The sequence below is a fragment of the Haliotis rufescens genome, unplaced genomic scaffold, assembly GCF_023055435.1.
Source record: "Haliotis rufescens isolate VD_foot unplaced genomic scaffold, xgHalRufe1.0.p SCAF_12, whole genome shotgun sequence".
NCBI classification, from domain to species: Eukaryota; Metazoa; Mollusca; class Gastropoda; order Lepetellida; family Haliotidae; genus Haliotis; species Haliotis rufescens.
In genome coordinates, this window is record NW_025963802.1 from 6066458 (window position 1) to 6093820 (window position 27363).

A 27363-nucleotide genomic window follows, 5' to 3' on the forward strand; every position below is an offset into this window, starting at 1 on the left:
ATTGGGTATCCACAATTTTTAGAGTGTATTCAAATTGATAATACCCACCTGTTTCTTGACATTTGGGTAATTTAGATTGAAAACCTGTTTCGGAAGAATCCCTGTAAGTCATTTAGAACCAGATGAGGAGTAGTATACCCGTCTGCGCTTGCTTTCATCTCCCTCTCCGGGAAGCCATATTTGTTTGCAAAACCCAACATTGTAAGAAAGGTGGCTTTTTGTAATCTCCAATCAGTGACTGTATAAGATACAACATGTACATAGACTTCAGTATCTATCAGTATGTCTGTCGCAGAATGTTTTCCGAATGTAACTGTCTGTAAGTGAATTTGGCGATCAGCTGATACACAAGCATTTTATCTGATTGTTATTTATGCAATCGTTTTATTTAATAGTTGTAATAAACCTATTAATTTTATTTCAATAGGGTATTTTAAGTTTTTGTTGCTTATTGGATTCGATTTGTCTGCGTATTTCAGTTTATTTAAAGCGTAGTTTACGCAAATGCGCAGCTTATCTCGAGCCCTGCATGTACCTATAAAAAAGTTTTAGCCACACAAAATATTGTATCCTGTATGCATAAAAATTGAATGCAGATTATTTCCACTGTCAATGCAAAAGAGTATCGAGATTGATAGAAACCAACTGTATTGGAGCGTGTATTGGATTTATCTCATGGTAATGTTCTCATGAGATATGCTGTGTTTGTTGTTTAACGCCACACACAGCAATATGCCAGCTTTTGGACGAGGGTCTGTACAATCCAGTGATTGATGTCATGAGCATCATGAGCATCGATCTACACACTGGGATATATATGCATCAACAAGTCAGCGAGTCTGACCTCCCTATCACGTTAGTCGCCTCTCATGACAAGCATGGGTTGCTGTAACCTATAGTCTTACGAAGAATATTTAAAAATTCCAGTAATATCCTCTGTATCATATCAAAACATTACTATCATGATGGCATATATGTATCTGAATGTATTGAATCACCACACATTGAATCTTACTGTCTTGTTCCTTATATTGTGTTTTTGTCACCAGAGAAATTGAAGAGCTCTATACTGGTACCTTCCCAGTGGAGTCATTAGAGTCGGACTGTCGTTGCCCTGTGTCCGATCCGGATATATCAACTGATGGGCTTAACTGTTCAGGTGGAACTGGAAGTCCTATCAAAAGATTAACAAAAACACTCCATGGCATTGATGATGTACTGAAAAATGCTTCATTCAATTGGGCCTCCAAAGAAACTGGAGATGTCACTGTCATGATAGATCTGAAGAACTCTTTCCAGGTAAGCTGTTTCAGACATGTCGTCTATGAATTAGTCTACCATCTAGTCTCTGACATGAACATATCGTACAGAAAAAACAGTTGTTCAGTTATCTTAATAAAAATATAATAAAAGGGAGCCCAGTGACTCTCTTCATTTTCAGATACTGCAGTAATCTAGACTTGCCAAACATTATAAACTTGTATGGGCTGTATTAGATATATATTTGTATCAGGGTCTGTAAGACAGACTATCAATGAGTGTGTGAGTTTGTGTTTAATGTCACTATGAGGGGAGCTGAAATGGGGTTTAACTTTGCATCCAATATTGTTGCACTTATATAGCAACGCGTGTGGCGACTTATGTCGACTAATACTGCTAGCCCACTGAGATACCATGTCACCGTTGAACATGACTGCTACACTTTGACACAGTGTACTCACTCCGAGTCGACCAGTCCTTGTTTTAGATCCTTAGTGCCGAGTGCTAGACAGGGTAACAACAAGTACCATCTTTTAACGTCTTTTGGTATGACGAGAACTGGGATCAAACCCTGGCCTTCCGCTTTCCAGACGGATGCTCTACCACAAGACCACAAACGTCACTATGAACAGCATTTCAGTCACAGCATGCACAGTCATGCAGGTCTAAGATCATCTTCCAGATGCAAGAGAGTTAACTGACTTTAAAAGTCCAGTTTCCATCCTTGCCGAACTAGCCTGGAATTACTGGGCTCAATCGTAGCGCCACCAGTGGCTTTTACCAGTTTTGTCCCTTTTAAGCCTCTCCTAAGGACCAATCAGATTCCATCACTTGCGTTTGCTTCACTTAATATGGTGGCACACAGTCAGAACGATCTGATCGATAATCAAGATCTATATTGTGATAAAACGATTCTTACATTGCGAAATGCATCAAATCACCTGAGCACCTTGATTGAAAACATGAAAAGATTCGGAAAATATCTGCTGACAACGAGTTGGTGGTGCACATACTTTGCAAATCCTGCAATCGATCGAAATCTGCACGACAGTTTACGAACCGGATGTCGATTTTGGTGCACGATTTTGATTGGACTATGCAAACACTGCAAAAAATGTAACTCCATAATACCAGTCTAGTTCGGCAAGGGTGGAAACTGTACTTTTTTAGTCAGTTAACTCACTTGCCTGTGATGGTCTTAGATGTTTACAGCAAACTGGTTGGTGCTGAGAAAGAGATCCAATCATAGGATCCTGGCACACCTAAGGGACACAACTCAGCACAGAACATTGTGGCGCCTTTGACGACTGGGACACCCATGCCCATGTATTGACTTCACATTTCCACACCTCATAATAATTAGTGGTATTGGCTTCCACACCCCTGGTCTTTCTGCCTTCAATGATCTTAAAGAGTGTCCAAGTCATCCCTACGTTGTATACCTATACTACTCAAAAGAAGTTAAGGACAACCTTTCTTTTATATTACTATTGATACAATAGGGGTTATCTATTTTTAGACATGGTGCCAATTAGTGCAAGGGGGGAGGGATCCATGTTTTCATTTTGGCTTGAGGTGGGGTCACAGATTTCAACTTCCATCACGTTCGGGTAAATATTAAATGTAAATTGGAAGTAATCGTAATTATAACTGCTGCAATAGTTTAGACAGAAAGTTTATAAGTGCTACATCTATTAAAATATTGTAAGGTTATTAAATCTTTGTTGATTTATACATTTGTGTGTTCAACATGTAATTTTAGCTGGCGAACTTGTGTACAAACTGCGAGTCTTCGCTCTAGCCGATATATTTTCTCACGGGTTCATAATTCTATATACACCGATTCACAAAATGGCGCTTCCCTGTTGATGGCAACATATAACGATCAATATGAGATTAAAAAAACAAGAGAAACAGCTTCCCACATTATGAAAGTGGATGACTGGTTTGTTAAATCTTTATTAGAAATAATAATGACTTTTCCAATATAATTACAACGTTTTTCATCTTATATTTTTGAATATCTGCAAGTACCGGCACATGTCTTGCATTCCGACTTCGCAGTGTTTTTTGCCTTTCACTTCCTGGTTCGGCTTATCTGCAGGTCATATCATTTTCTTTCGTATTTCAAAGGTCAAGTTAACATCTCGGCTTATCTACGGGGTCAACTTATCCGCTGTCATATATGGTAGTCGTAACTTGTTTCGGGTCGCCGATACTTACTATTAACACGAGTCTGCTCTGGCCCAACTCGTAAATAATCCCAACAAGGCTACCCAGGGGCGTTATGCTATAGTTAATTTGTCATGGTTGTACAGAGAAATTAGAAGCCTTGATGCTGACTGGCCCAGTAGAAAGTTCATCCAGATGGGAGCTCAGATCTTCAGGAAGGTGTTATGTGGAAGTAAAAGATCTGATTTTAATGAGACAAAATTATTTTCTTTCTTTAGGGACTTGTCATTTATTAGGGGGCTCAGAGGTTTTTGATACACTTATGTACTGCAAATAATAACCCTCCCCTAATGCTTGTCATTTTTTTATGACCCTCCATGAAAAGACAAAATGCAAAAACACTTTATATCTTGTCGTTGGTTCTGGCTGAGGATGTAATTGAGAGGACTGAGGCGGTGAAGATGATTTAGAAGGATTTATTGTCTGTAAAAGATATGGATGACATCAGTATTACTTGATGTCCAGTCTTAGGAAACAAGAACGTCTCTCCTTGTATGTGGTGTGACAGAGAGTCTGGAAAATACAAATATTTAGCATATGACAAAATGATATCAGAATATATTGTCTAAATACAGTATTTTAACATTGATACTCTGAGTAGGTAGCTAAATACAATTTTCTGAAGCTGTTACTTTATATAGATTGGATGTAACAATGAATATTTTTGGCGGCACACGTTAGGTGTAATGTCACAACATTAAAAAGTAACATATTTATGATATTTTCTATAATAAGGAAATATATACATGATAGAAATGGAACTTAAACATACCTTTCACTCACAATCCTACTCACTGGATGGGGCTTTAACTGTGTGTTTGAATAAGTAATCTTGTGCAATGCGATGCCTCTTGACCGAGTAGGATATTCACAAATGATTACATTTATAATTTAGATTCCAGGATCACAATTGATTCTATTGATTAGCTTACCATAAGGAAATTAAGAAAGCAGATAAGGGTGGCGTGCCAAATGACATATGACAGTGTCCACGTCACACCCCAGGGATGTGCAGGAGATTCTGCTGGTAAGACAACCAGGGGTAAGAGTGAGAGAACAAGAAAACAGAGATGAGTCATGGAATATTAAATATATTTGGCAACAACTTTATTATAAAATGTTCATTTTTTCATGACCCTTGGCTCACTAAATATACAATATTTATTCCAAATACAGGATATTTACCATCCTGAAACACTCGCTTGATAACACTTCTGTATCCTTATACAGCCTCTGTGTATTGCAATATATCACCCCTGTCAATACTCAGTCCTTGTCGTATGACTGTTACAGGTAACAGAGGTAACTGTAATGTTTAGTGCTAACGGATCATCACCAACAACGACAGAATGGAACTTTGAGTCAAACGGGACGAAGAATCAAGTTAACTCCTCTCTGTACACAGTTAGCCGCACCTCCTGTAAAATAAAGAGGTACCTTGTCTGTTTAGTGTGACTGAATATACGGCCATATACGGTAATACTTATGCATCATTAATGTTGAGGCTGCCAACCCCCTTTGGGTACGCAGGATTCTGCGGTCTGTTTAGAGGGTATTTTGGACTTAGCAGTGTGGTACATGGTATAACATTGTATTTGGTACGCAGAATCATTTTAAAAAAGATTGGTGCGCGTAGATATTTCCTTTATATATTTTATTTTTTCTATACATTATTATTTTCAGTAATTTAACTTAAAATCCCACCCTGTTATGACCTAGGAAGTGTTCTATAGGTTTTTGTTTCTGATTGAGATTCTTTGTAGAGTGAATTGTGTCATGTGGTTTTGAGATTTGTGACAGGCAGTATTCGGGATTCAGAGGAGAGCCAGTAAGCCTGAGGGTGAAAAATGAGATGGTATTCAGGCTTCAGGGGAGGAGGAGGGGGTTGGCACCCTCAGTGTTGGTTAGAGGGAGGGAGGAAACTTCCTATGTCTCGTTAGTGTATTGCATGAACAGCAATAATTTCCTTACAGGTGAGATATCTCAAAATGAAAGAAAGTGTCGTATTGTGACCACCTGATCTGGCTCTTACAACAAGCATGACAAACTGGGGACTAGACTAACATTTAGTCTATGAAAACTTATATTACACAATATCCTTCTTGACTATAAAAAAAGAAGAAATTCCCTATGCTGATTTCATAAAGAGCTAGCTAGAGCTGGCTAGACTTGCTTTTGTATACTTTTCTAGATGTGTTTTTTTTCATAAAATAAATATATTCCACAGTCATGGTGCAGGACTAACTGGGGACTAATCTCGCTCAGTTGTCATTTGGACAGTCTAAGATAACTCTTGCACAGAGTGGTGGAAGTTGTATCCTGGATGTATATCACCTAGGTGCTCACAGTGATGGTGCTTTGTTTTTTGTTTGTTGTTAAACACTGCACTCAGCAATATTCCAGCTATATGACAGTGGTATGTAAATAATCAAGTCTGGAGTCACTCTGATCAGGCAATTCAGTGTTGTTGCAATGTGGTAACAATTTACATAGTTATTTACTAACCATCAATTCTATTTTTCAGTACCCCACCACGAAACTATGAAGCATTTGGTAAGACAATAGCTGAGAAAATCGAAATGAAATTCAGTGGTAGATCCTCTGGAACTGTTCAAAACCTGATCATCACAAGCATCACCATCTTAGGAAAGTGAGTGTCTTTGTCATTGAAAAACGTGCGGTCAGTGAGTGAATAGTGATTGAGTGAATAGCGAGTTTGTTGGATGAGTAAGTGAGTGAGTGAATGAGTGAATTTGGTTAATTGACGGCATGAACAGTATTTCAGTTACATCGCGGCATATGAGAGGAACGCTGGTGCTGGTCTTCGAACTTTGCCTCTGTGGTGAAATCCACGAGTGCAGTTATGATACTGACAAAATAAGGATTGTTATTAAGCTTTGATCATGCGACCTTTCTATTGTGATGGGAACTATTTGTTTGGTACAAAATCCCAAATCCTCTTAGCACAGTGAAATTGCAATTATTCCAACAGCATAGTTCCAAGTGAAATCGGCCTAAATGACAATTTTCCACATTAACCCATGAGTCCAGCACTAAAAAATCATCATCAGTCCGGACAAGTACAAGCAGCCACTCACACACGTGCATGCATGTCGCTATATAAGTGCAATAGTCTTGGACGCGACGTTGAACCCCATTTCATCTCACCTTATACGTCAAGCTAGACTGAGTTATGACATGGTACAGAATTATATATAATAGGTATATATACTCGTATGTGTGATAATTGTTGTCAGATGTCGCTATCACAGTATGATAAAGAACTTGTGATCCATAAACTTTTGTCTACTTTGTTATCCGTCAATTTCTGAGAAATGCTTATCCAACAATATAGGGTGTTGACTGGGTGAGGTTTCACTACAGGCTAAAAAAACATAGAAGTCTTGGTTCTCAAGCACCGCCCGCATCGTCCAAAAGTCTGTCGCACGTTTCGTATATATTTCCATTTTAAATTTTTAAAAAAAATTCTAATACTTAAAAACAATGCAATCCAAATGCACGCAGTTACTTCCCTTTACATGCACACTGCTTTACTGCCCATCTCGTGTTATGGTCATGGCGGCAATCGGAGTTTGCATGCTTGTTTATATAGGGAGGCCCTTTCCCAGGTTGATGGTACACAAATATTTATCTGGTGACATACTAGTTTGAACAAACAACATAAACAAAAAAAACACTGTCTGCGCGCACTATATATTCAAAAGTCATTGCCTGAGAACCAATTCTTTTATTTTTTTAAGCCATATATGAATGTTGTAATCCACTGTTGCCCCCAGGTGTGACTGCGACGGGTCAGCCACAGCTTGTTCACTGACCACAGGAGCGTCCAGTTACACGTGTACATGTCGGACTCAGACCGAAGGTGACCACTGCAGGTCGTGTGTCAATGGCTACTACAGAGAGGAGACTGGGTTCGGATGTACCGAGAGATGCGACTGTCATGATGATGGCAAAAATGTTTCCAGGAACTGTGAAATAGTAAGAGAAATTTATTTAATTTTAGATGGTTATTTACAGATTAATGTAGGAAATAGGTGCTGTCATGGATTATATGTATGTGATATAGGTGAGTGATAAAATATTGACAAGGAGCTCTCTACATAATTGAGTGAGTATAGTTTTACACTGCTTTTAGCAATATTCCAGCAATATCATGGCGGGGGACACCAGAAATATGCTTTACACATTGTACCCATGTGGGGAATTGAACCCAGGTCTTCAGCATGATGATCGAATACTTTAACCACTAGGCTACCCCACCAGCCTTTTCAACTTAAATTCTTGTAGGACAGATGATCCACAATTCCGAGGTTATTCTTTGTTTTACTCCTAGTCTAATGTCTGAGAAAAGTAAGAACAGTGAGGCTTTTCTCATCTCGAGTGGCATCAGCTCTGTGACTCTGTTGCTGGAACATAAAATAGTTCGGGGCGTTGAAACAATGGATGATGTCAGCTATTTGCTACATTGTGTTCTCAAGACATCACATTGTAGTGAGTCTCATTGGAAACAATTTAAACGTTTGAACAAATGGAACGAAGTATTAGCATGATACAGTTTATTGTTTTGGTTGCAGGTTGGAGGGACGTGTTTATGCAAGTCGAATGTGGAGGGTGTGCGGTGTGACACCTGTAAACCACTCACATATAATCTCTCTAGGAGTAACACTGACGGTTGTACCAGATCATCCTGTGATGCTCGGGGGAGTTCCTCCTGCAACAATGAAACTGGGGAATGTGTCTGCAGAGACAATGTCATGAACTCTAACTGTTCGGAATGCAATGAGAAGCACTACTGGACGAACCTGAATGGGTGTTTGCCATGTGCGTGTGATACTAGCGGAACTACCGAGAATAGCAGTTTTGTCTGTAATGTTGAAACTGGCCAGTGTGACTGTAAACCAAATGTTCAAGGTAAGACAGTGATATAACTTACAGTAATGCTAGTTTTTATTCCATGTGATGCACAGCATTTGAAATTATGTGTGATGGTCGAAGGTTCTTGTCATAGTCTTCATCCAAAAAATGAGAGAATTGGAGGGTCCTTAGATTCAGCTACCATTGTCAATATCCACAAGCACCATATGGTTTGCTCTGTGAAGATCCAGGTGGGAACTGGCTTTCAGCAACATATATTTGCCGTAAAAGGTGACAAATGGGATCAGGTGGTCAGACTCGTTGATGCATGTTATCGTATCCAAATTGCGTAAATATCAGTGCTCATAATGTCAATCATTGGATTGTCTGATCCAGATTTGATTAATTACAGACCACTGTCATATAGCTGGAATATTGCTGAGTACATATTAAGCAACAAACAAACAAACAAACAAACAAACAAACAAACCTCAGGGTTCTTAATTGCCACCTTATGAAATATGGTACTCACAGAGGGTTCAGAACTCCAGCCAGGGGTAGAATAGGTCTTCAGCAACCCATGCTTGCCATGAAAGGCGACTATGCTTGTCGTCAGAGGCGACTAACGGGATAGGATGGTTGGCTCACTGACTTGGTTGATGCATGTCATCGATGCCAATTGCGTGGATCGGTGCTCATGATATCAATCACTGGATTGTCTTGTCCAGATTGGATTATTTACAGACCGCTGTCATATAGCTGGAATATTGCTGAGTGCAGCGTTAAACAACCAACCAACCAACCAACCAACCAACCAACCCATGAGGGGATCCCCAGTAACCTATGCTTGCTGTAAGAGTCCAAGTTCTCACACTCTAGGCTTGGCTTATTGACCTCATAATGCAGCTTGTTACTCCTTCTTTCAGTCACTGGTTTGTACGGAAGACCATTAAGGTCACAAAGTTATTTTTTTATCTTGAGAATTCAAGATCTTGTCTGGCAACAGTGCCAGCTCAAAGCAGAAAGTGAAGTCTTGGGAAGTCCTCTTGCTGCATTCAGTTTATCTTGAAATTTCTCGACAGTATCTTGAAGTGATCTTTCTTATTTCTTGAAGTTTTAAGATACTATCTTGAATTTTCAACTAAGTATTTTGAATTGTCAGCTAAGTATCTTGAATTTTCAAGATTATATACACAGCATGGCCCTAATGTGCTTCGGTAGGTATTAGGGCTGGGACGGGTAACTCGGGTACTCGGGTCATGTGGGTATTGAGTAGGACCCGGGTAACCACAGGACTACTAGGGCCCGTGGTTAGTCATGTGATATATTGTTGCATGACAAAAATTCACTATAACTACATGGTTACACAAGTCACTGATGTTCGCACTTCTTCATGACTATGAACGCATTCCTTCTGACTTATATACAGGTATGTTTGAATAAAGATAAAACTTCAGGCAACTTCAGTGTATGCATGATCAGATCGTTTTATACGTGTACATGTATCTAGATACATTTTGCTCGGGCTACTGTCAAACTTTTACCAATCGGACAGTTTGTACCTATCTCTTAAGACCTACAGCGGGTACCCCGGTGGGGTCGGGTAATAGGGGTGTGGGTATCCGGGTACATGTAGTAAATTTGGATTCGTCCCAGCCCTAGTAGGCATGTCTGGTCCTCACCTGATTATTTACCAGCCACTATAGTCGGAATAATGGTGACCTAATCTAAACACTTGCATATTACATCACAGATATTTCTTTGACATCATTTTCAATTCTACTTTTATATGTGAGTTTGTTGTGGTACTGTTTCTCTCCTTCAGAACGTCAGTGTGGCGAATGTAAGGATGGGTTCTATGGACTCAATAAGGCCAAAGCTGATGGATGCACCGCCTGTGGATGCAACGCTCTGGGGTCAAGTAACAGCACCTGTGACAAGGGGCCGTCGGGGCAGTGTCAGTGTGAAGAGGAGGATTACACCAACAGAACTTGCGTAAGAGATGACAGCTATCCTGGCTAATATTATTGAATGTGCTATCAATAAGTTTTACAGTTTCGCTGCATTTTTTATTTTTTCTATAGCTTTTTCTAATATATGTTTGTGATAATTTGGAATATAAGTTGTCTTTTATCTTTAATTGATGATTATATTTTTGGGGAAATTAATCAAAACATCTTAATAATTTTGTTTTGATGTAATATGCTTCGTATATTTGGAAACATTTCAAAAGTTTAAGGTCAGATAAAAAATTAATTCTTTAAGTTTTGAGACATACCCCCACAAAAACCTTAATTGTGAAAGGTTGACACACCCATGGGATTTAGCAATACAAACACCAACACACCTTGCAAGGAAGCTTTTTTGAACTGACAATCATTCTTGTATTTAATTCTTGTTATACCTAAACTATTAATGAAGATGCTGTAAAAATGTGAAAATTAGAACTGTTATTTATTTGCTTGAACTGTTAAACCCTGAAAAGTTAATTTCTGTCACAATAAAAATGCCAGCAGACACTCACCCACCCCACAACAACTCACAACACAATCCTATATCAGAAATTTAATAAAAACAATACATTAATTGTAGCTTTTCTATGTCCTGGTAGGGAAGGGTGTTTTCACCTAAAGGAGGTAGAAATCCAATTTTACAAAGCTAAATACAATTTTGAATACGAAATTTCATTTAACATGTTAAGGCTTAAAAAAATAAAAGAATTGGTGCTCAGGCAATGTTTTTTGAAAAAATAGAGCGGGTGGGCTGTGTCTTTTTTTCTTTTTTGGGGGGTTGTTCAAACTTATATAAGTATGTAACCAATAAACAGTTGTGTAATCAATAAACAATTGTGTACAATCAATCTGGGAAAGGGCCTCCCTACATAAATGTATTCCTTGATGAGTAGAATACTTGAATACAGTATTTGACTACCGTTGGACTTGGAATATTTAAGGTTTAAAAAAAATAAATATTTAAATGGAAATAAAAATGAAATGTGCGGCAAACTTTATGATGATGTGGGCCTTGCCTGAGAACCAAGACTATTAATTTTTTTAGCCTAACCAAAATCAACTGCAGGATCAGTTATATATGTTGAAGATTCTCTCATCAAAATGTCTTTGATCTGGTTATCACTGAAAACAAGACACTGTGTTAGTGAGTTATCATGAGCATTAAATATGTACATAAGTTTTGTAATGATGCTATATACTAAAAACAACTGTTAGAAAAACTTTAATGGTAGTTATTCATAAAATATACTTTAATGCACAAAATATCAAATTATAATATCATTGCAATGTTCTAAATCACCTAAATATTAAACTTGCTCTCGCCTTCCTAGGAACATGCTCGATCCCTGGGAAGTCTATGCATGCTCACCATTGTATATATATATATTTGTTAGCTACTTATATATATGATGTTCATGTAAATAAATCTGTGTATATTGTACTAGTTGTCTCTTGTTCTACCTGGCTAAGCTACCCCTTTAAGGCAGAACATGATAGAGTTCACGGAGATTCATTGATTGCTAAGGGACCGGTCATGTATTACACAGGGGTTGGGTTGGGGTGAGGTGTCAGAGGTTTTTTGATTCTCTAATGTACTGAAAATAATGACGCTACCATAGTGCTTGTCATATTTTTGGATGACCCTCCCTGTGTCATTGTATATTTTTTTGCCAAGACCCTCCCTGAAAAGAGCAAATAGAAAATTACTTTATATTTCATTTTGAAATATCCATTTTTTCATGACCTTCCCCAAAATATATGTATTAATTTTACAACCATCCCCTTTCATATTCTTGGGTGACCCTCCCCTGATTCCCTCTGACTTACCTAGACCTGCTCTAAATGACCAGTCCCTAAACAGCTGATAAAACCAAACATTAAACAAATTCTGCAGAAAATCAAAATTCCTCAGAAAGCAGAGAACTCAGCAACTCAAAGAGGTTTAAGGAACTGAAATGTAGTCCCATGAATTAGAAGATAAGTAAGGCTTTTGTTTCTGATGTATTTTCAGACACCATTTGTGACAAGTGTGTCTCCCCAGTTTGGTCCAGAGATTGGTGGCACCATGGTGACAATTAGGGGACATTACTTGACAAACAGTAACGTTACCATAGGAACCCCACAACCTCTTATTAATAGGTGAGAGTCATTACTTTAGTTAGTTTACAGAGATGGAATTTAACCAAGAACGTCTACTTAACCAAATGGCGATTACATGCAGCTACACTCCCAAAATTCTACTAGCCCATTGGGTACATGTACTTTTAACATGACCAAAATTGGTCTGGAATTTCAGGCTGGCGCTAATGTCCATCCCTGGGTTAGTGTGCATAAGGCAGGAGTGACCCAGTGCTCAATAGCACTGTAATTCTCTGTGACCCTTGTCCGTCAGCACCGTACCTACATGTATGTGTGGTACAAAAAAGAAGCGACAAAACCATTTAGATAATCAAAAGAGTCTGACTATGGCAAAAGCATGTGTTTATGAATCACTATCAAATAGTGGTGACACCTGGTGTTCACGAAAAGGTGAGAGTATCCTGTCTCACTGGTGGCACTCGTCACAAACACATGCAAGGGTCTCACTCACTGACTCACTCCAACACACTCACTGACTCACTCACTGACTCACTCCAACACACTCACTGACTCACTCAACTCACTGAACTCACTCACGGTGGCCCACACCCACTCACTCACTCACTCACTCACTCACTCACTCACTCACCCACGATGTTTAATCCCCCATGTCTTTATTCCAATAGTGCAGGGGCGGTCGGGTAGCCTAGTGGTTAAAGCATTCGCTCGGCATGCAGAAGACCCGGGTTTGATTCCCCACATGGGTACGATGCGTGAAGCCCATTTCTGGTGTCCCCCACCGTGATATTGCTGGAATATTGCTAAAAACGGCATAAAACCATAAAACTTACTCACTCACTCACTCCAATAGTGCAGATACTGTTCATGACATGCAGGCCCCCATGTACTGTTACCCCTCGTTGTGTTCCAGATCAGACACTCAGCTTATCTTCCGGACCCCAGGACGACCTACAGGAGCTAAGCCTGTGTCTCTTACCTGGACAGGTTCACCTTTAAATTACATTTATGTATTTACCTACAAACCCGACCCTTCTCTGTCTGCGGATAATCCCTCCTCTGCAACAGCAGCTGAAAGGTAATGTTTCTCTCCATAATGATATCAGTGGTGCTGTTGAAAATAACATTAAATACTTATAGAAAAATATAACTTTTTTTCATTTACTCTCTAATGTATATTGTCAAGTGACACCTCCCCCAAATGTGTCCCCAAATGTGCCCCCAAATGGGGCAGTAATATTAACAGCTATTCTACACTGAAGTAAGTGTAATCCCATCATTACTATCCCACAAAATGTCAATATCCATGCCACGAAATCCTCACTGTGATCACCACATGTCATTATGTATAAGTCACAAGACAGAGTGACTGGGGCAAAAACAGTGTAAAAATCTAATCCACACAAGTTCTTTTCAGAGAAAATATTCACATGCTAATTCTATACGGCAACTCACTGGTACTCGCATCAACCAGTATCTCTATACAGTCTATTGCATGTAGTAATCACTGAGTACCCATGTATTTAGACAAACAAGACAGTCAGGCTTGTTATGCTTGCCTTATAAACTGTCTAAATGTTAGAAATGCCAGAAGAAAACAGAAAGAAATTGTGATACCTTATAGTAATAGGTCTTTCAATTCAACTGTGAAACCTCAAAGTAGGTTTGTAAAACTTCAGTTGTAAAACGTAGGTCTTACAATTTATATGTAAAACATCAGATCTCACTTGAAGGTAGTACTTCAGACACAAGGTTACTATGAGATAGGAAGATACTTTCAGCACAATAGGCAACAGTGGCAGGAGGTCTATAATGGCGTCTATTTCTAAGAACATGTAATTTGAATTAGGCGCAAAAGGAAGCTATGGATTCAGGGTATTTACAATACGGTGGAGATACGGATAGTCAAGGAAGTGCTAGCATATGCACAATGTGTAATGAATATGTTTTCGAAAATATATGTCTTTCATAGGAGTCTACTAGGGCTGGGACGGGTAACTCTGGTACCCGGGTAGGGCATGGTAGGGTGGGTACAGAGTAGGACCCGGGTACCCATAGGACTACCCGGACCCGTGGTTTGTCACGTGATATATTGTCTAATGACTAAAATTATCTGGAACTCTATGGTTACACTACAAGTCACTAATGTTCGCTTTTCGTTCTGACTATGCACCCATTCCTTCTGATTTTTCATATGGTTGAATAAAGATGTAACTTAAGTCAACTTCAGTGTATGCATGACCAGATTGTTTAATACATGTATCTAAATACGTTTTGCCAGGGCTATGCTATAAATATTCCCAATCGGACATTTTGAGACATCTCCTGAGACCTACAGTGGGTACCCGGGTAGGGTAGGGTAATAGGGGGGCGGGTACCCGGGTAGTAAATTTGGACTCGTCCCAGCCCTAGAGTCTACATCACTTAAAATTTTTTGACAAGTGTGTGGACAAATATGATTACCGGTATACGTAAGCATTAATTTTTCTCCACAATCTCTTGAGAATTATCGTCAACCATTTATGTAGGCGTATGTCTCAAAACGTAAAGAATTTCATATTTTGGTCGACCTTTAACTTTTGTTTTCTCTCCAGTGGTGGGTGTTACATTACACTAGCTGGGGAGAATCTCAACAGCGTGGCCAAACCACAGATGATGGTCAATGCCTCTGGACAGGAATCTTTTTCGGTAAGGACGACACATTGGGGACCCACAATCTAATATTTTTTGGGGGAACTGGAACTATTGTTTGAGGCAGCTTCATCACACACCAAACAAATACTGTGAAAAGAGGAAACACTTTTTTTAGAGCAACCAGCGTGCTATTTATTTTCGGGGTAAAACCTGAGAAGAGATATGTATTCTTTTACTGTTTTTGTCTGAATATTTTATTTTTAAACAATCCCATGTCTCACGCACATGCACATGCGCACATAAGGACCTGTTGTCCCCCAGGATCCACATAGGTTCAAGGCGAAGGACTAACGAATCCATCTGACATTTACTTTTCTTGCCCCAAACAGGACTGTGAGCCAGAATCTTCAGGGAAGCATATGAAATGTGCAACTCCTGCAGTAGTCGGTGCCAATATGAGCGCCGTCCCTGTGTATGTCATATTGGACAGCGCCATCGTGCAGGAACAGCTAAATCTCACGCCCACACAGGCTGCAAAGGTTAATGACAAAGGTTTCATGGAGTTTGCGCCACCATTTGAAAAAAGTATAACAATTACGGTAAGTTGCATAACACATGAAGACCTTGTACACGTTTTGTACTGGGTACCTTAGAAAAGACAATGAGCCACATTTACTTTAAGACAGAGTGCCGATATACACCATAGTGAAGGAATCTACAAGGAGCAAAATGTGACATTGTGTTGCATGATGTATCAACTTACAGGGATACAGTACTTAGAGAAATCCACCTCTCACATCTCCCTGTTTTCCCCTCCCCTCCCCATCACCATCCCCCTGTTACTCCCTCCCCTACCCCTTCACCATCCCCCTGTTACTCCCTCCCCTCCCTATCACCATGCACCTGTTACTCCCTCCCCTCCCCATCACCATCCCCCTGTTACTCCCTCCCCTCCCCATCACCATCCCCCTGTTACTCCCTCCCCTCCGCATCACCATCCCCCTGTTACTCCCTCCCCTCCCTATCACCATGCACCTGTTACTCCCTCCCCTCCCCATCACCATCCCCCTGTTACTCCCTCCCCTCCCCATCACCATCCCCCTGTTACTCCCTCCCCTCCCCATCACCATCCCCCTGTTACTCCCTCCCCTCCCCTTCACCATCTCCCAGCTTCCACTCCCCACCCCTTCACCTCTCCCTGTTTCTCCCTCCCCATCCCTCCACCATCTCCCAGCTTCCACTCCCCACCCCTTCACCATCTCCCTGTTTCTCCCTCCCCGGCCCCCCTTCACCTCTCCCTGTTTCTCCCTCCCCATCCCTCCACCATCTCCCAGTTTCCACTCCCCACCCCTCATCCATCTCCCTGTTTCTCCCTCCCCACCCCCTTCACATCTCCCTGTTTCCACTCCGCACCCCTCCACCATCTCCCTGTTTCTGCCTCCCCACCCCCTTCACATCTCCCTGTTTCCACTCCCCTCCCATTCACCATCTCCCTGTTTCCACTCCGCACCCCTTCACCATCTCCCTGTTTCTCCCTCCCCACCCCATCACCATCTTCCTGTTTCCCCTCCCCTACCCCTTCACCATCCCCCTGTTACTCCCTCCCCTCCCTATCACCATGCACCTGTTACTCCCTCCCCTCCCCATCACCATCCCCCTGTTCCCCCTCCCCTCCCCTTCACCATCTCCCAGTTTCCACTCCCCACCCCTTCACCATCTCCCTGTTTCTCCCTCCCCGGCCCCCCTTCACCTCTCCCTGTTTCTCCCTCCCCACCCCCTTCACCTCTCCCTGTTTCTCCCTCCCCATCCCCTTCACCTCTCCCTGTTTCTCCCTCCCCACCCCCCCTTCACATCTCCCTGTTTCTCCCTCCCCACCCCCTTCACATCTCCCTGTTTCTCCCTCCCCGGCCCCCCTTCACCTCTCCCTGTTTCTCCCTCCCCATCCCCTTCATCATCTCCCTGTTTCCCCCTCCCCTCCCCCTTCAACATCTCCCTGTTTCCACTCCGCACCCCTCCACCATCTCCCTGTTTCTCCCTCCCCATCCCTCCACCATCTCCTAGTTTCCACTCCCCACCCCTCATCCATCTCCCTGTTTCTGCCTCCCCACCCCCTTCACATCTCTCTGTTTCCACTCCCCTCCCATTCACCATCTCCCTGTTTCCACTCCGCACCCCTCCACCATCTCCCTGTTTCCACTCCCCTCCAATTCACCATCTCCCTGTTTCCACTCCCCACCCCTTCACCATCTCCCTGTCTCTGCCTCCCCACCCCCTTCACATCTCCCTGTTTCTGCCTCCCCACCCCCTTCACCATCTCCCAGTTTCCACTCCCCACCCCTCATCCATCTCCCTGTTTCTCCCTCCCCACCCCCTTCACATCTCCCTGTTTCCACTCCCCACCCCTTCACCATCTCCCTGTTTTTTCCTCCCCACCCATTCACCATCTCCCTGTTTCCACTCCAGACCCCTCCACCATCTCCCTGTTTCTGCCTCCCCACCCCCTTCACATCTCCCTGTTTCCACTCCCCTCCCATTCACCATCTCCCAGTTTCCACTCCGCACCCCTTCACCATCTCCCTGTTTCTCCCTCCCCACCCCTTCACCATCTCCCTGTTTCTCCCTCCCCACCCCTTCACCATCTCCCTGTTTCTCCCTCCCCACCCCCTTCACATCTCCCTGTTTCCACTCCGCACCCCTTCACCATCTCCCTGTTTTTTCCTCCCCACCCATTCACCATCTCCCTGTTTCCACTCCCCACCCCTTCACCATCTCCCTGTTTCTCCCTCTCCACCCCTTGACATCTTCCTGTTTCACCTCCCCACCCCTCCACCATCTTCCTGTTTCTCCCTCCCCACCCCTTCACCATCTCCCTGTTTCTCCCTCCCCACCCCTTCACATCTCCCTGTTTCTCCCTCCCCACCCCCTTCACATCTCCCTGTTTCCACCCCCCACCCCTTCACCATCTCCCTGTTTTTTCCTCCCCACCCATTCACCATCTCCCTGTTTCCACTCCCCACCCCCTTCACATCTCCCTGTTTCCACCCCCCACCCCTTCACCATCTCCCTGTTTCCCCCTCCCCACCCCCTTCACATCTCCCTGTTTCTCCCTCCCCACCCCCTTCACATCTCCCTGTTTCCACCCCCCACCCCTTCACCATCTCCCTGTTTCTCCCTCTCCACCCCTTCACATCTTCCTGTTTCACCTCCCCACCCCTCCACCATCTTCCTGTTTCACCTCCCCACCCCTTCACCATCTCCCTGTTTCCACTCCCCACACCTTCACCATCTCCCTGTTTCTTCCTCCCCTCCCCTTCACCATCTCCCTGTTTCTCCCTCCCAACCCCTTCAGCATCTCCCTGTTTCTTCCTCCCCACCCCTTCACCATCTCCCTGTTTCTCCCTCTCCACCCCTTCACATCTTCCTGTTTCACCTCCCCACCCCTCCACCATCTTCCTGTTTCACCTCCCCACCCCTTCACCATCTCCCTGTTTCCACTCCCCACACCTTCACCATCTCCCTGTTTCTTCCTCCCCTCCCCTTCACCATCTCCCTGTTTCCACTCCCCACCCCTTCACCATCTCCCTGTTTCCACTCCGCACCCCTCCACCATCTCCCTGTTTCTGCCTCCCCACCCCCTTCACATCTCCCTGTTTCCACTCCCCTCCCATTCACCATCTCCCTGTTTCCACTCCGCACCCCTTCACTATCTCCCTGTTTCTCCCTCCCCACCCCATCACCATCTTCCTGTTTCCCCTCCCCTACCCCTTCACCATCCCCCTGTTACTCCCTCCCCTCCCCATCACCATGCACCTGTTACTCCCTCCCCTCCCCATCACCATGCACCTGTTACTCCCTCCCCTCCCCATCACCATCCCCCTGTTACTCCCTCCCCTCCCCATCACCATCTCCCTGTTACTCCATTCCCCTCCGCATCACCATCTCCCTGTTTCCACTCCCCACCCCTTCACCATCTCCCTGTTTCCACTCCGCACCCCTCCACCATCTCCCTGTTTCTGCCTCCCCACCCCCTTCACCATCTCCCTGTTTCTGCCTCCCCACCCCCTCCACCATCTCCCTGTTTCCACTCCCCTCCCATTCACCATCTCCCTGTTTCCACTCCGCACCCCTTCACTATCTCCCTGTTTCTCCCTCCCCACCCCATCACCATCCCCCTGTTACTCCATTCCTCTCCGCATCACCATCTCCCTGTTCCCCCTCCCCTCCCCTTCACCATCTACCAGTTTCCACTCCCAACCCCTTCACCATCTCCCTGTTTCTCCCTCCCCGGCCCCCCTTCACCTCTCCCTGTTTCACCTCCCCACCCCCTTCACATCTCCCTGTTTCTCCCTCCCCAACCCCCCTTCACATCTCCCTGTTTCTCCCTCCCCACCCCCTTCACCATCTCCCTGTTTCTCCCTCCCCGGCCCCCCTTCACCTCTCCCTGTTTCTCCCTCCCCATCCCCTTCACCATCTCCCTGATCTCCCTCCCCACCCCCCTTCACATCTCACTGATTCTCCCTCCCCACCCCCTTCATCATCTCCCTGTTTCCCCCTCCCCTCCCCCTTCACCATCTCCCTGTTTCCACTCCGCACCCCTCCACCATCTCCCTGTTTCTCCCTCCCCATCCCTCCACCATCTCCCAATTTCCACTCCCCACCCCTCATCCATCTCCCTGTTTCTCCCTCCCCACCCCCTTCACATCTCCCTGTTTCTCCCCCCCCCCCCTTTCACATCTCCCTGTTTCTCCCTCCCCATCCCTCCACCATCTCCCAATTTCCACTCCCCACCCCTCATCCATCTCCCTGTTTCTCCCTCCCCACCCCCTTCACATCTCCCTGTTTCTCCCCCCCCCCCCCCCCACCCCCTTCACATCTCCCTGTTTCCACTCCCCACCCCTTCACCATCTCCCTGTTTTTTCCTCCCCACCCATTCACCATCTCCCTGTTTCCACTCCAGACCCCTCCACCATCTCCCTGTTTCCACTCCCCACCCCTTCACCATCTCCCTGTTTTTTCCTCCCCACCCATTCACCATCTCCCTGTTTCCACTCCAGACCCCTCCACCATCTCCCTGTTTCCACTCCCCACCCCTTCACCATCTCCCTGTTTTTTCCTCCCCACCCATTCACCATCTCCCTGTTTCCACTCCAGACCCCTCCACTATCTCCCTGTTTCTCCCTCCCCACCCCTTCACCATCTCCCTGTTTCTCCCTCCCCACCCCTTCACCATCTCCCTGTTTCTCCCTCCCCACCCCTTCACATCTTCCTGTTTCACCTCCCCTCCCCTTCACCATCTCCCTGTTTCTCCCTCCCCACCCCTTCACCATCTCCCTGTTTCTTCCTCCCTTCCCCTTCACCATCTCCCTGTTTCTCCCTCCCCTCCCCTTCACATCTCCCTGTTTCTCCCTCCCCTCCCCTTCACCATCTCCCTGTTTCACCTCCCCACCCCCTCCACCATCTCCCTGTTTCCACTCCCCTCCCCTTCACATCTCCCTGTTTCACCTCCCCGACCCTTCACCATCTCCCTGTTTCCACTCCCCACCCCTTCACCATCTCCCTGTTTCTTCCTCACCTCCCCTTCACCATCTCCCTGTTTCTCCCTCCCCACCCCTTCACCATCTCCCTGTTTCTCCCTCCCCTCCCCTTCACCATCTCCCTGTTTCACCTCCCCACCCCCTCCACCATCTCCCTGTTTCTTCCTCCCCTCCCCTTCACCATCTCCCTGTTTCTCCCTCCCCTCCCCTTCATATCTCCCTGTTTCCACTCCCCTCCCCTTCACATCTCCCTGTTTCACCTCCCCGACCCTTCACCATCTCCCTGTTTCCACTCCCCACCCCTTCACCATCTCCCTGTTTCTTCCTCACCTCCCCTTCACCATCTCCCTGTTTCTCCCTCCCCACCCCTTCATCATCTCCCTGTTTCTCCCTCCCCTCCCCTTCACATCTCCCTGTTTCTCCCTCCCCTCCCCTTCACATCTCCCTGTTTCTCCCTCCCCACCCCTTCACCATCTCCCTGTTTCTCCCTCCCCACCCCTCCACCATCTCCCTGTTTCACCTCCCCACCCCTTCACCATCTCCCTGTTTCTCCCTCCCCACCCCCTTCACATCTCTCTGTTTCACCTCCCCACCCCCTTCACATCTCTCTGTTTCACCTCCCCACCCCTTCACATCTCCCTGTTTCACCTCCCCACCCCCTTCACATCTCTCTGTTACACCTCCCCACCCCCTTCACATCTCTCTGTTTCACCTCCCCACCCCTTCACATCTCCCTGTTTCTCCCTCCCCACCCCCTTCACATCTCTCTGTTTCACCTCCCCACCCCTTCACATCTCCCTGTTTCACCTCCCCACCCCTTCACCATCTCCCTGTTTCCACTCCCCACCCCTTCACATCTCCCTGTTTCTCCCTCCCCACCCCCTTCACATCTCTCTGTTTCACCTCCCCACCCCTTCACATCTCCCTGTTTCACCTCCCCACCCCTTCACCATCTCCCTGTTTCCACTCCCCTCCCCTTCACATCTCCCTGTTTCACCTCCCCGACCCTTCACCATCTCCCTGTTTCCACTCCCCACCCCTTCACCATCTCCCTGTTTCTTCCTCACCTCCCCTTCACCATCTCCCTGTTTCTCCCTCCCCACCCCTTCACCATCTCCCTGTTTCTCCCTCCCCTCCCCTTCACCATCTCCCTGTTTCACCTCCCCACCCCCTCCACCATCTCCCTGTTTCTTCCTCCCCTCCCCTTCACCATCTCCCTGTTTCTCCCTCCCCTCCCCTTCATATCTCCCTGTTTCCACTCCCCTCCCCTTCACATCTCCCTGTTTCACCTCCCCGACCCTTCACCATCTCCCTGTTTCCACTCCCCACCCCTTCACCATCTCCCTGTTTCTTCCTCACCTCCCCTTCACCATCTCCCTGTTTCTCCCTCCCCACCCCTTCATCATCTCCCTGTTTCTCCCTCCCCTCCCCTTCACATCTCCCTGTTTCTCCCTCCCCTCCCCTTCACATCTCCCTGTTTCTCCCTCCCCACCCCTTCACCATCTCCCTGTTTCTCCCTCCCCACCCCTTCACCATCTCCCTGTTTCACCTCCCCACCCCTTCACCATCTCCCTGTTTCTCCCTCCCCACCCCCTTCACATCTCTCTGTTTCACCTCCCCACCCCCTTCACATCTCTCTGTTTCACCTCCCCACCCCTTCACATCTCCCTGTTTCACCTCCCCACCCCCTTCACATCTCTCTGTTACACCTCCCCACCCCCTTCACATCTCTCTGTTTCACCTCCCCACCCCTTCACATCTCCCTGTTTCTCCCTCCCCACCCCCTTCACATCTCTCTGTTTCACCTCCCCACCCCTTCACATCTCCCTGTTTCACCTCCCCACCCCCTTCACATCTCTCTGTTTCACCTCCCCACCCCTTCACATCTCCCTGTTTCACCTCCCCACCCCCTTCACATCTCTCTGTTACACCTCCCCACCCCCTTCACATCTCTCTGTTTCACCTCCCCACCCCTTCACATCTCCCTGTTTCTCCCTCCCCACCCCCTTCACATCTCCCTGTTTCACCTCCCCACCCCATCACCATCTCCCTGTTTCACCTCCCCACCCCCTTCACATCTCTCTGTTACACCTCCCCACCCCCTTCACATCTCTCTGTTTCACCTCCCCACCCCTTCACATCTCCCTGTTTCTCCCTCCCCACCCCCTTCACATCTCCCTGTTTCTCCCTCCCCACCCCTTCACATCTCCCTGTTTCACCTCCCCACCCCCTTCACATCTCTCTGTTACACCTCCCCACCCCCTTCACATCTCTCTGTTTCACCTCCCCACCCCTTCACATCTCCCTGTTTCTCCCTCCCCAACCCCTTCACATCTCTCTGTTTCACCTCCCCACCCCCTTCACCATCTCCCTGTTTCACCTCCCCACCCCTTCACATCTCCCTGTTTCACCTCCCCACCCCTTCACATCTCCCTGTTTCTCCCTCCCCACCCCTTCACCATCTCCCTGTTTCACCTCCCCACCCCTTCACATCTCCCTGTTTCTCCCTCCCCACCCCCTTCACATCTCTCTGTTTCACCTCCCCACCCCCTTCACCATCTCCCTGTTTCACCTCCCCACCCCTTCACATCTCCCTGTTTCACCTCCCCACCCCTTCACCATCTCCCTGTTTCACCTCCCCACCCCCTTCACATCTCTCTGTTTCACCTCCCCACCCCCTTCACCATCTCCCTGTTTCACCTCCCCACCCCTTCACATCTCCCTGTTTCTCCCTCCCCACCCCTTCACCATCTCCCTGTTTCTCCCTCCCCACCCCCTTCACATCTCTCTGTTTCACCTCCCCACCCCCTTCACCATCTCCTTGTTTCCCCTCCTGTTCACCAGTACTTTGATATTACTTTGACAGGGTGAGAGAATTGGCAAGGACTGTCCCAGAGACGACTACAGCGTTATCATTGGAGATAATGTTGACTGCCCCATCACCAGTTTGTCAGAGACCAGCATCGAGTGTGAACCACCCAGCTCCCCACCCGTCACTACAACTACTGACACAAGAAAGTACAAGATGAGGGTAGGAACACCTAGAATGTCCTCAGATCAGCATTAGAAATTGGCGCTAGTCCTGTACATCGTCCTTGCCAAACTGCCCAGTAGTTAAGACATCATAAGGACTAGTAGAAGTTTGCCATTACTAAAGGTTATCATTGGTTCGAATCCCGGTTCGCCCCGATTATGTTTCTAGGTTTGTCAGCACCTTACCCGTACTCGTGGGTTTCACCAAGGGGTAAATGTCTGAGACCTGCATCACCTCGGGCTTTCCTCCCACATTAAGCTGACATGCCGTGATATAACTGGAATAATGTTAAATATATATATGTCACTATATGTTATCATTATAAGGACTGTGGACTAAAACTATCGCTGCAGATGGTTTCAGACTGTGCAGGTAATTCTCAATACACTTCTGTTTGTTCAAACTTTAGAAGAATTTTGTTTTGTGTGTGAGCCAAAACTAGAGGCCGAAGTGGGTTTAATTATAAGCCAACATTAACAAAACGCTATATTTGAATTAAGAAAATGTACAAATTTATGCATAACAACTTTTGGTATATTGCATATAATACGTTTCGAAGTATATTCTTACACTGTTATGAAGCTGGAGTGAATACAACCAAGTGATGAGAGGTAGATATGCATGACTGAAACATGGCTATATGCAACAAAGCCGGAGTTGTTATCCATAAAGTTTGTACGTTTTCCTACTTACTCACCAGATTCTAGAATGCCAATCAAATAGTTGTATTTGAGTGAGTGAGTGTGTATGGTTTTACGCCGCTTTTAGCAATATTCCAGCAATATCACGGCGGGGGACACCAGAAATGGGCTGCATACATTGTACCCATGTTGGGAATTGAACCCGGGTCTTCGGCGTGATGAGCGAACGCTTTAACCACCAGGCTACCCGACCGCCCCTAGTTGTATTTGAATTCTTCATTATTGTAAAATTGTTGTCTAAAGTCAAATGGCCAAAAACAATGTGTCTTAAATTATGGTAGAAATGGACTCTTGTTCCATGTGGGGAATCAAACCAGGGCGTTCATAGTGATGGGCAAACACATTCACCTCTGGGCTACCTCACTGCCCTTAGTTTGAGTGGAATATTTAGAATGTATTTCATGCTGATTGGTTGTGTTTTGTACTTGATATAGCAGTAAGTGCATCTTCCCAAGGCAAGAGAGTTAACTGACTTTAAAAGTCCAGTTTCCAACCTTGCCAAACAGGGCTGCAATTTCTGGGCGTAGAGCCACCAGTGGCTATTACGAGTTATGTTTCATTCTATGCCTCTCCTATTAGATTCCACTTCTCGTATCACTTTCATTTGCTTCACACAAAATGGCGGTGCCCAGTCAAGATGATCTGATTGATAATCAAGATCTAAATTGTGATAAAACAGGTCTTACATCGCGAAGTGCATCAAATCATGTGAGCACCTTCATTAAAAACATGAAAAGATTTGGAAAATATCTGTTGACGAATTGGCAGTGTACATGCTTTGCGAATCCTGAAATTGACCGAAATCTTCATGACAGTTTATGAACCGGATTTTGATTTCGTTGTGCTATTTTGATTGGACTATGCATGGACTCGTTAGTTCAACCAAAATGTAACTCCATAATACCAGTAAAGTTTATCAAGGGTGGGAACTGGACTTGTATTGTCAGTTAACTTTCTTGCCTCAGGGAGATGTATAGTCTGCTTGTTTTGTATATACTCATCCTACTGATAATAAAAATGTGTTGTTTGTATTTTTCAAATGCCACTAAATTTGATTTCATGAACTTAAGTATTTTGGTTTCCTTTGAAACCAGGTGTTTATTGGAGTTCGAGAAGTGGAAGTGGGAGAAATCTACTACAAACAATTCTGGCTGACGGAGTATTTTGTCTACATCATGGTGGGAGGTGGCCTGTTTATTATAGCTCTAATCGCACTGCTCATCTGCATCTGTGTGTGTCGACGTCGTCGTCGCCGCCGCAGCCACAATACCCAAATTAGTGAGCCATTGAAGAATATCACTCCCCTGACACAGGACAATGGTAAGAAACTTGTCCTCCATATTACCTTCAGTGAATGAGTGAGTGAGATGGGTGTTTAATTATTTTTGCAATATTCCAGCCATACCATGTCAGCCTGACATGGTGTATATAAATACAGAATTATTATCCCCTGCCACGAAGTGGAAGGGGGATATAGGAATGGGTCCTTCCGTGCGTCACGTTTCATTTCCGGAGCAGAAGTTAAAAACCATGAGACATATCTTAACCAAACTTGGCACATAGATAGGTCTAATGGTGAACTGGTGCCTTTTGATAGTTTTGGATTTAAAAAAAATAATAATTCAAGTTTCCATGGCAACAATTTTGAAAATGACATTAGTGCTCCTTCCAGGAACAGATCTTGAAAAAACATACAATATTTCTTCACCAAGCTTGGCACATACATAGGTCTAGTGGTAAACTGGCGCCTTTTGGAAGTTTGGGATTTTTAAAGAAAATATTTTTCGAGTTTCCATAGAAACGACTTAGAATGAAAATGGCGGTAGTGCTCGATTCCGGGGCAGATCTTGAAAACCGTACAATATTTCTTGCCTTGCACATAACCGGACATGTCATATTTGTGGGGGATATGAGTATTTCATGCTATTATGTTATTATTGAGTTATCCAGGGTGAAATATCTCCATTCTATAATATAATATATGATAAGTACTAGAGGTGAATATTGGTCTGGAAATCACTATTGCGATAACTATTGATATTGAAAGAAACTATTGCGATTACTGTTTTATTTTAAAAGAACAAGCACAGGATCATGCTTCAATTCAGGAATGTTTTGCTATTGTGTTGGGGAATTATGATTTAGAGTATTGAAAATATTGTATGTAACATTGCTACAGAGCCCATATACCTAGGGACATGGTCACTGATTGCTATCATTGCTTTGTCTATTGAAAAGTACCTTGCAATGTATTGACAGCATTAAAGAATGGTAGGAATAATTTGACTCACAGGCTTTTAAGTTAACCTTTTTAAGTGTATTGAGATAGATGACATAAGTCATGTGATTTTACACACATATTTAACAGGCTTTGGGATATATATTATTGGGTTTTTTTCTTTTTAAAAAAATACATATTTTAGAGAACTACAGTAAACTTTGGTATATGCACACCCAATTCTTTCATATTACTATAGTTAATTACTTTAGTAATATGAGGAACTGGGTGTGCTTTAACTTCTTTTGAGTAGTATATTTTCATGTGTACTCTTTATTTTTTAGTGTGAGTACCACTGAAAACAAGTCAGCATGAGCATCCAAAATTAGGGTTATTCAGCTAATTGGAACCACATACTCTTTGTAGACTTAAGGACATGTTGAATACTGGTAAGCTGATCATTTAAATAGATGATATTTCTCTGCTTACCTGTGTTGCTTCAGATACAAGGGGCAGTGATGAACATGAACTGATACAGCCCGCACGGCCCTACACCCCCTTCCCCAAAATCAATCGCTATAGCAACCCAGCGTTTGATGGCACGGATGCTGAGGAACATGACAAGGATGAAGTGGTCAACACGGAGTACTTCCTGCACCGCGTAGAGGAGGGCATCCGCAGCAAAGTACAGGCCTGTGTCATTGGCAAGAAGAACTTTGCTGTTGGCAATGTGTGTTTTGCTAAAGGTGGGTGCGAAAGTTGATGA

The 27363-nt window shown here is 44.8% G+C and overlaps 1 protein-coding gene across 2 annotated transcripts in view; it reads left to right on the plus strand.

Annotated features, from left to right (window-relative positions):
• Positions 1 to 27363, plus strand: part of LOC124141250 — a 76521-nt gene that overhangs the window by 33985 nt on the left and 15173 nt on the right. For both annotated transcript variants that reach the window (XM_046509211.2, XM_048393297.1), the window contains exons 6-18: positions 1050 to 1299; positions 4786 to 4925; positions 6017 to 6142; positions 7290 to 7491; positions 8088 to 8424; positions 10193 to 10362; positions 12391 to 12518; positions 13390 to 13554; positions 15071 to 15164; positions 15500 to 15709; positions 23511 to 23675; positions 25474 to 25699; positions 27101 to 27343. In XM_046509211.2, coding sequence (XP_046365167.2) covers positions 1050 to 1299; positions 4786 to 4925; positions 6017 to 6142; positions 7290 to 7491; positions 8088 to 8424; positions 10193 to 10362; positions 12391 to 12518; positions 13390 to 13554; positions 15071 to 15164; positions 15500 to 15709; positions 23511 to 23675; positions 25474 to 25699; positions 27101 to 27343 — 2456 coding nt within the window. The remainder of the gene's footprint in view (positions 1 to 1049; positions 1300 to 4785; positions 4926 to 6016; positions 6143 to 7289; positions 7492 to 8087; positions 8425 to 10192; positions 10363 to 12390; positions 12519 to 13389; positions 13555 to 15070; positions 15165 to 15499; positions 15710 to 23510; positions 23676 to 25473; positions 25700 to 27100; positions 27344 to 27363) is intronic.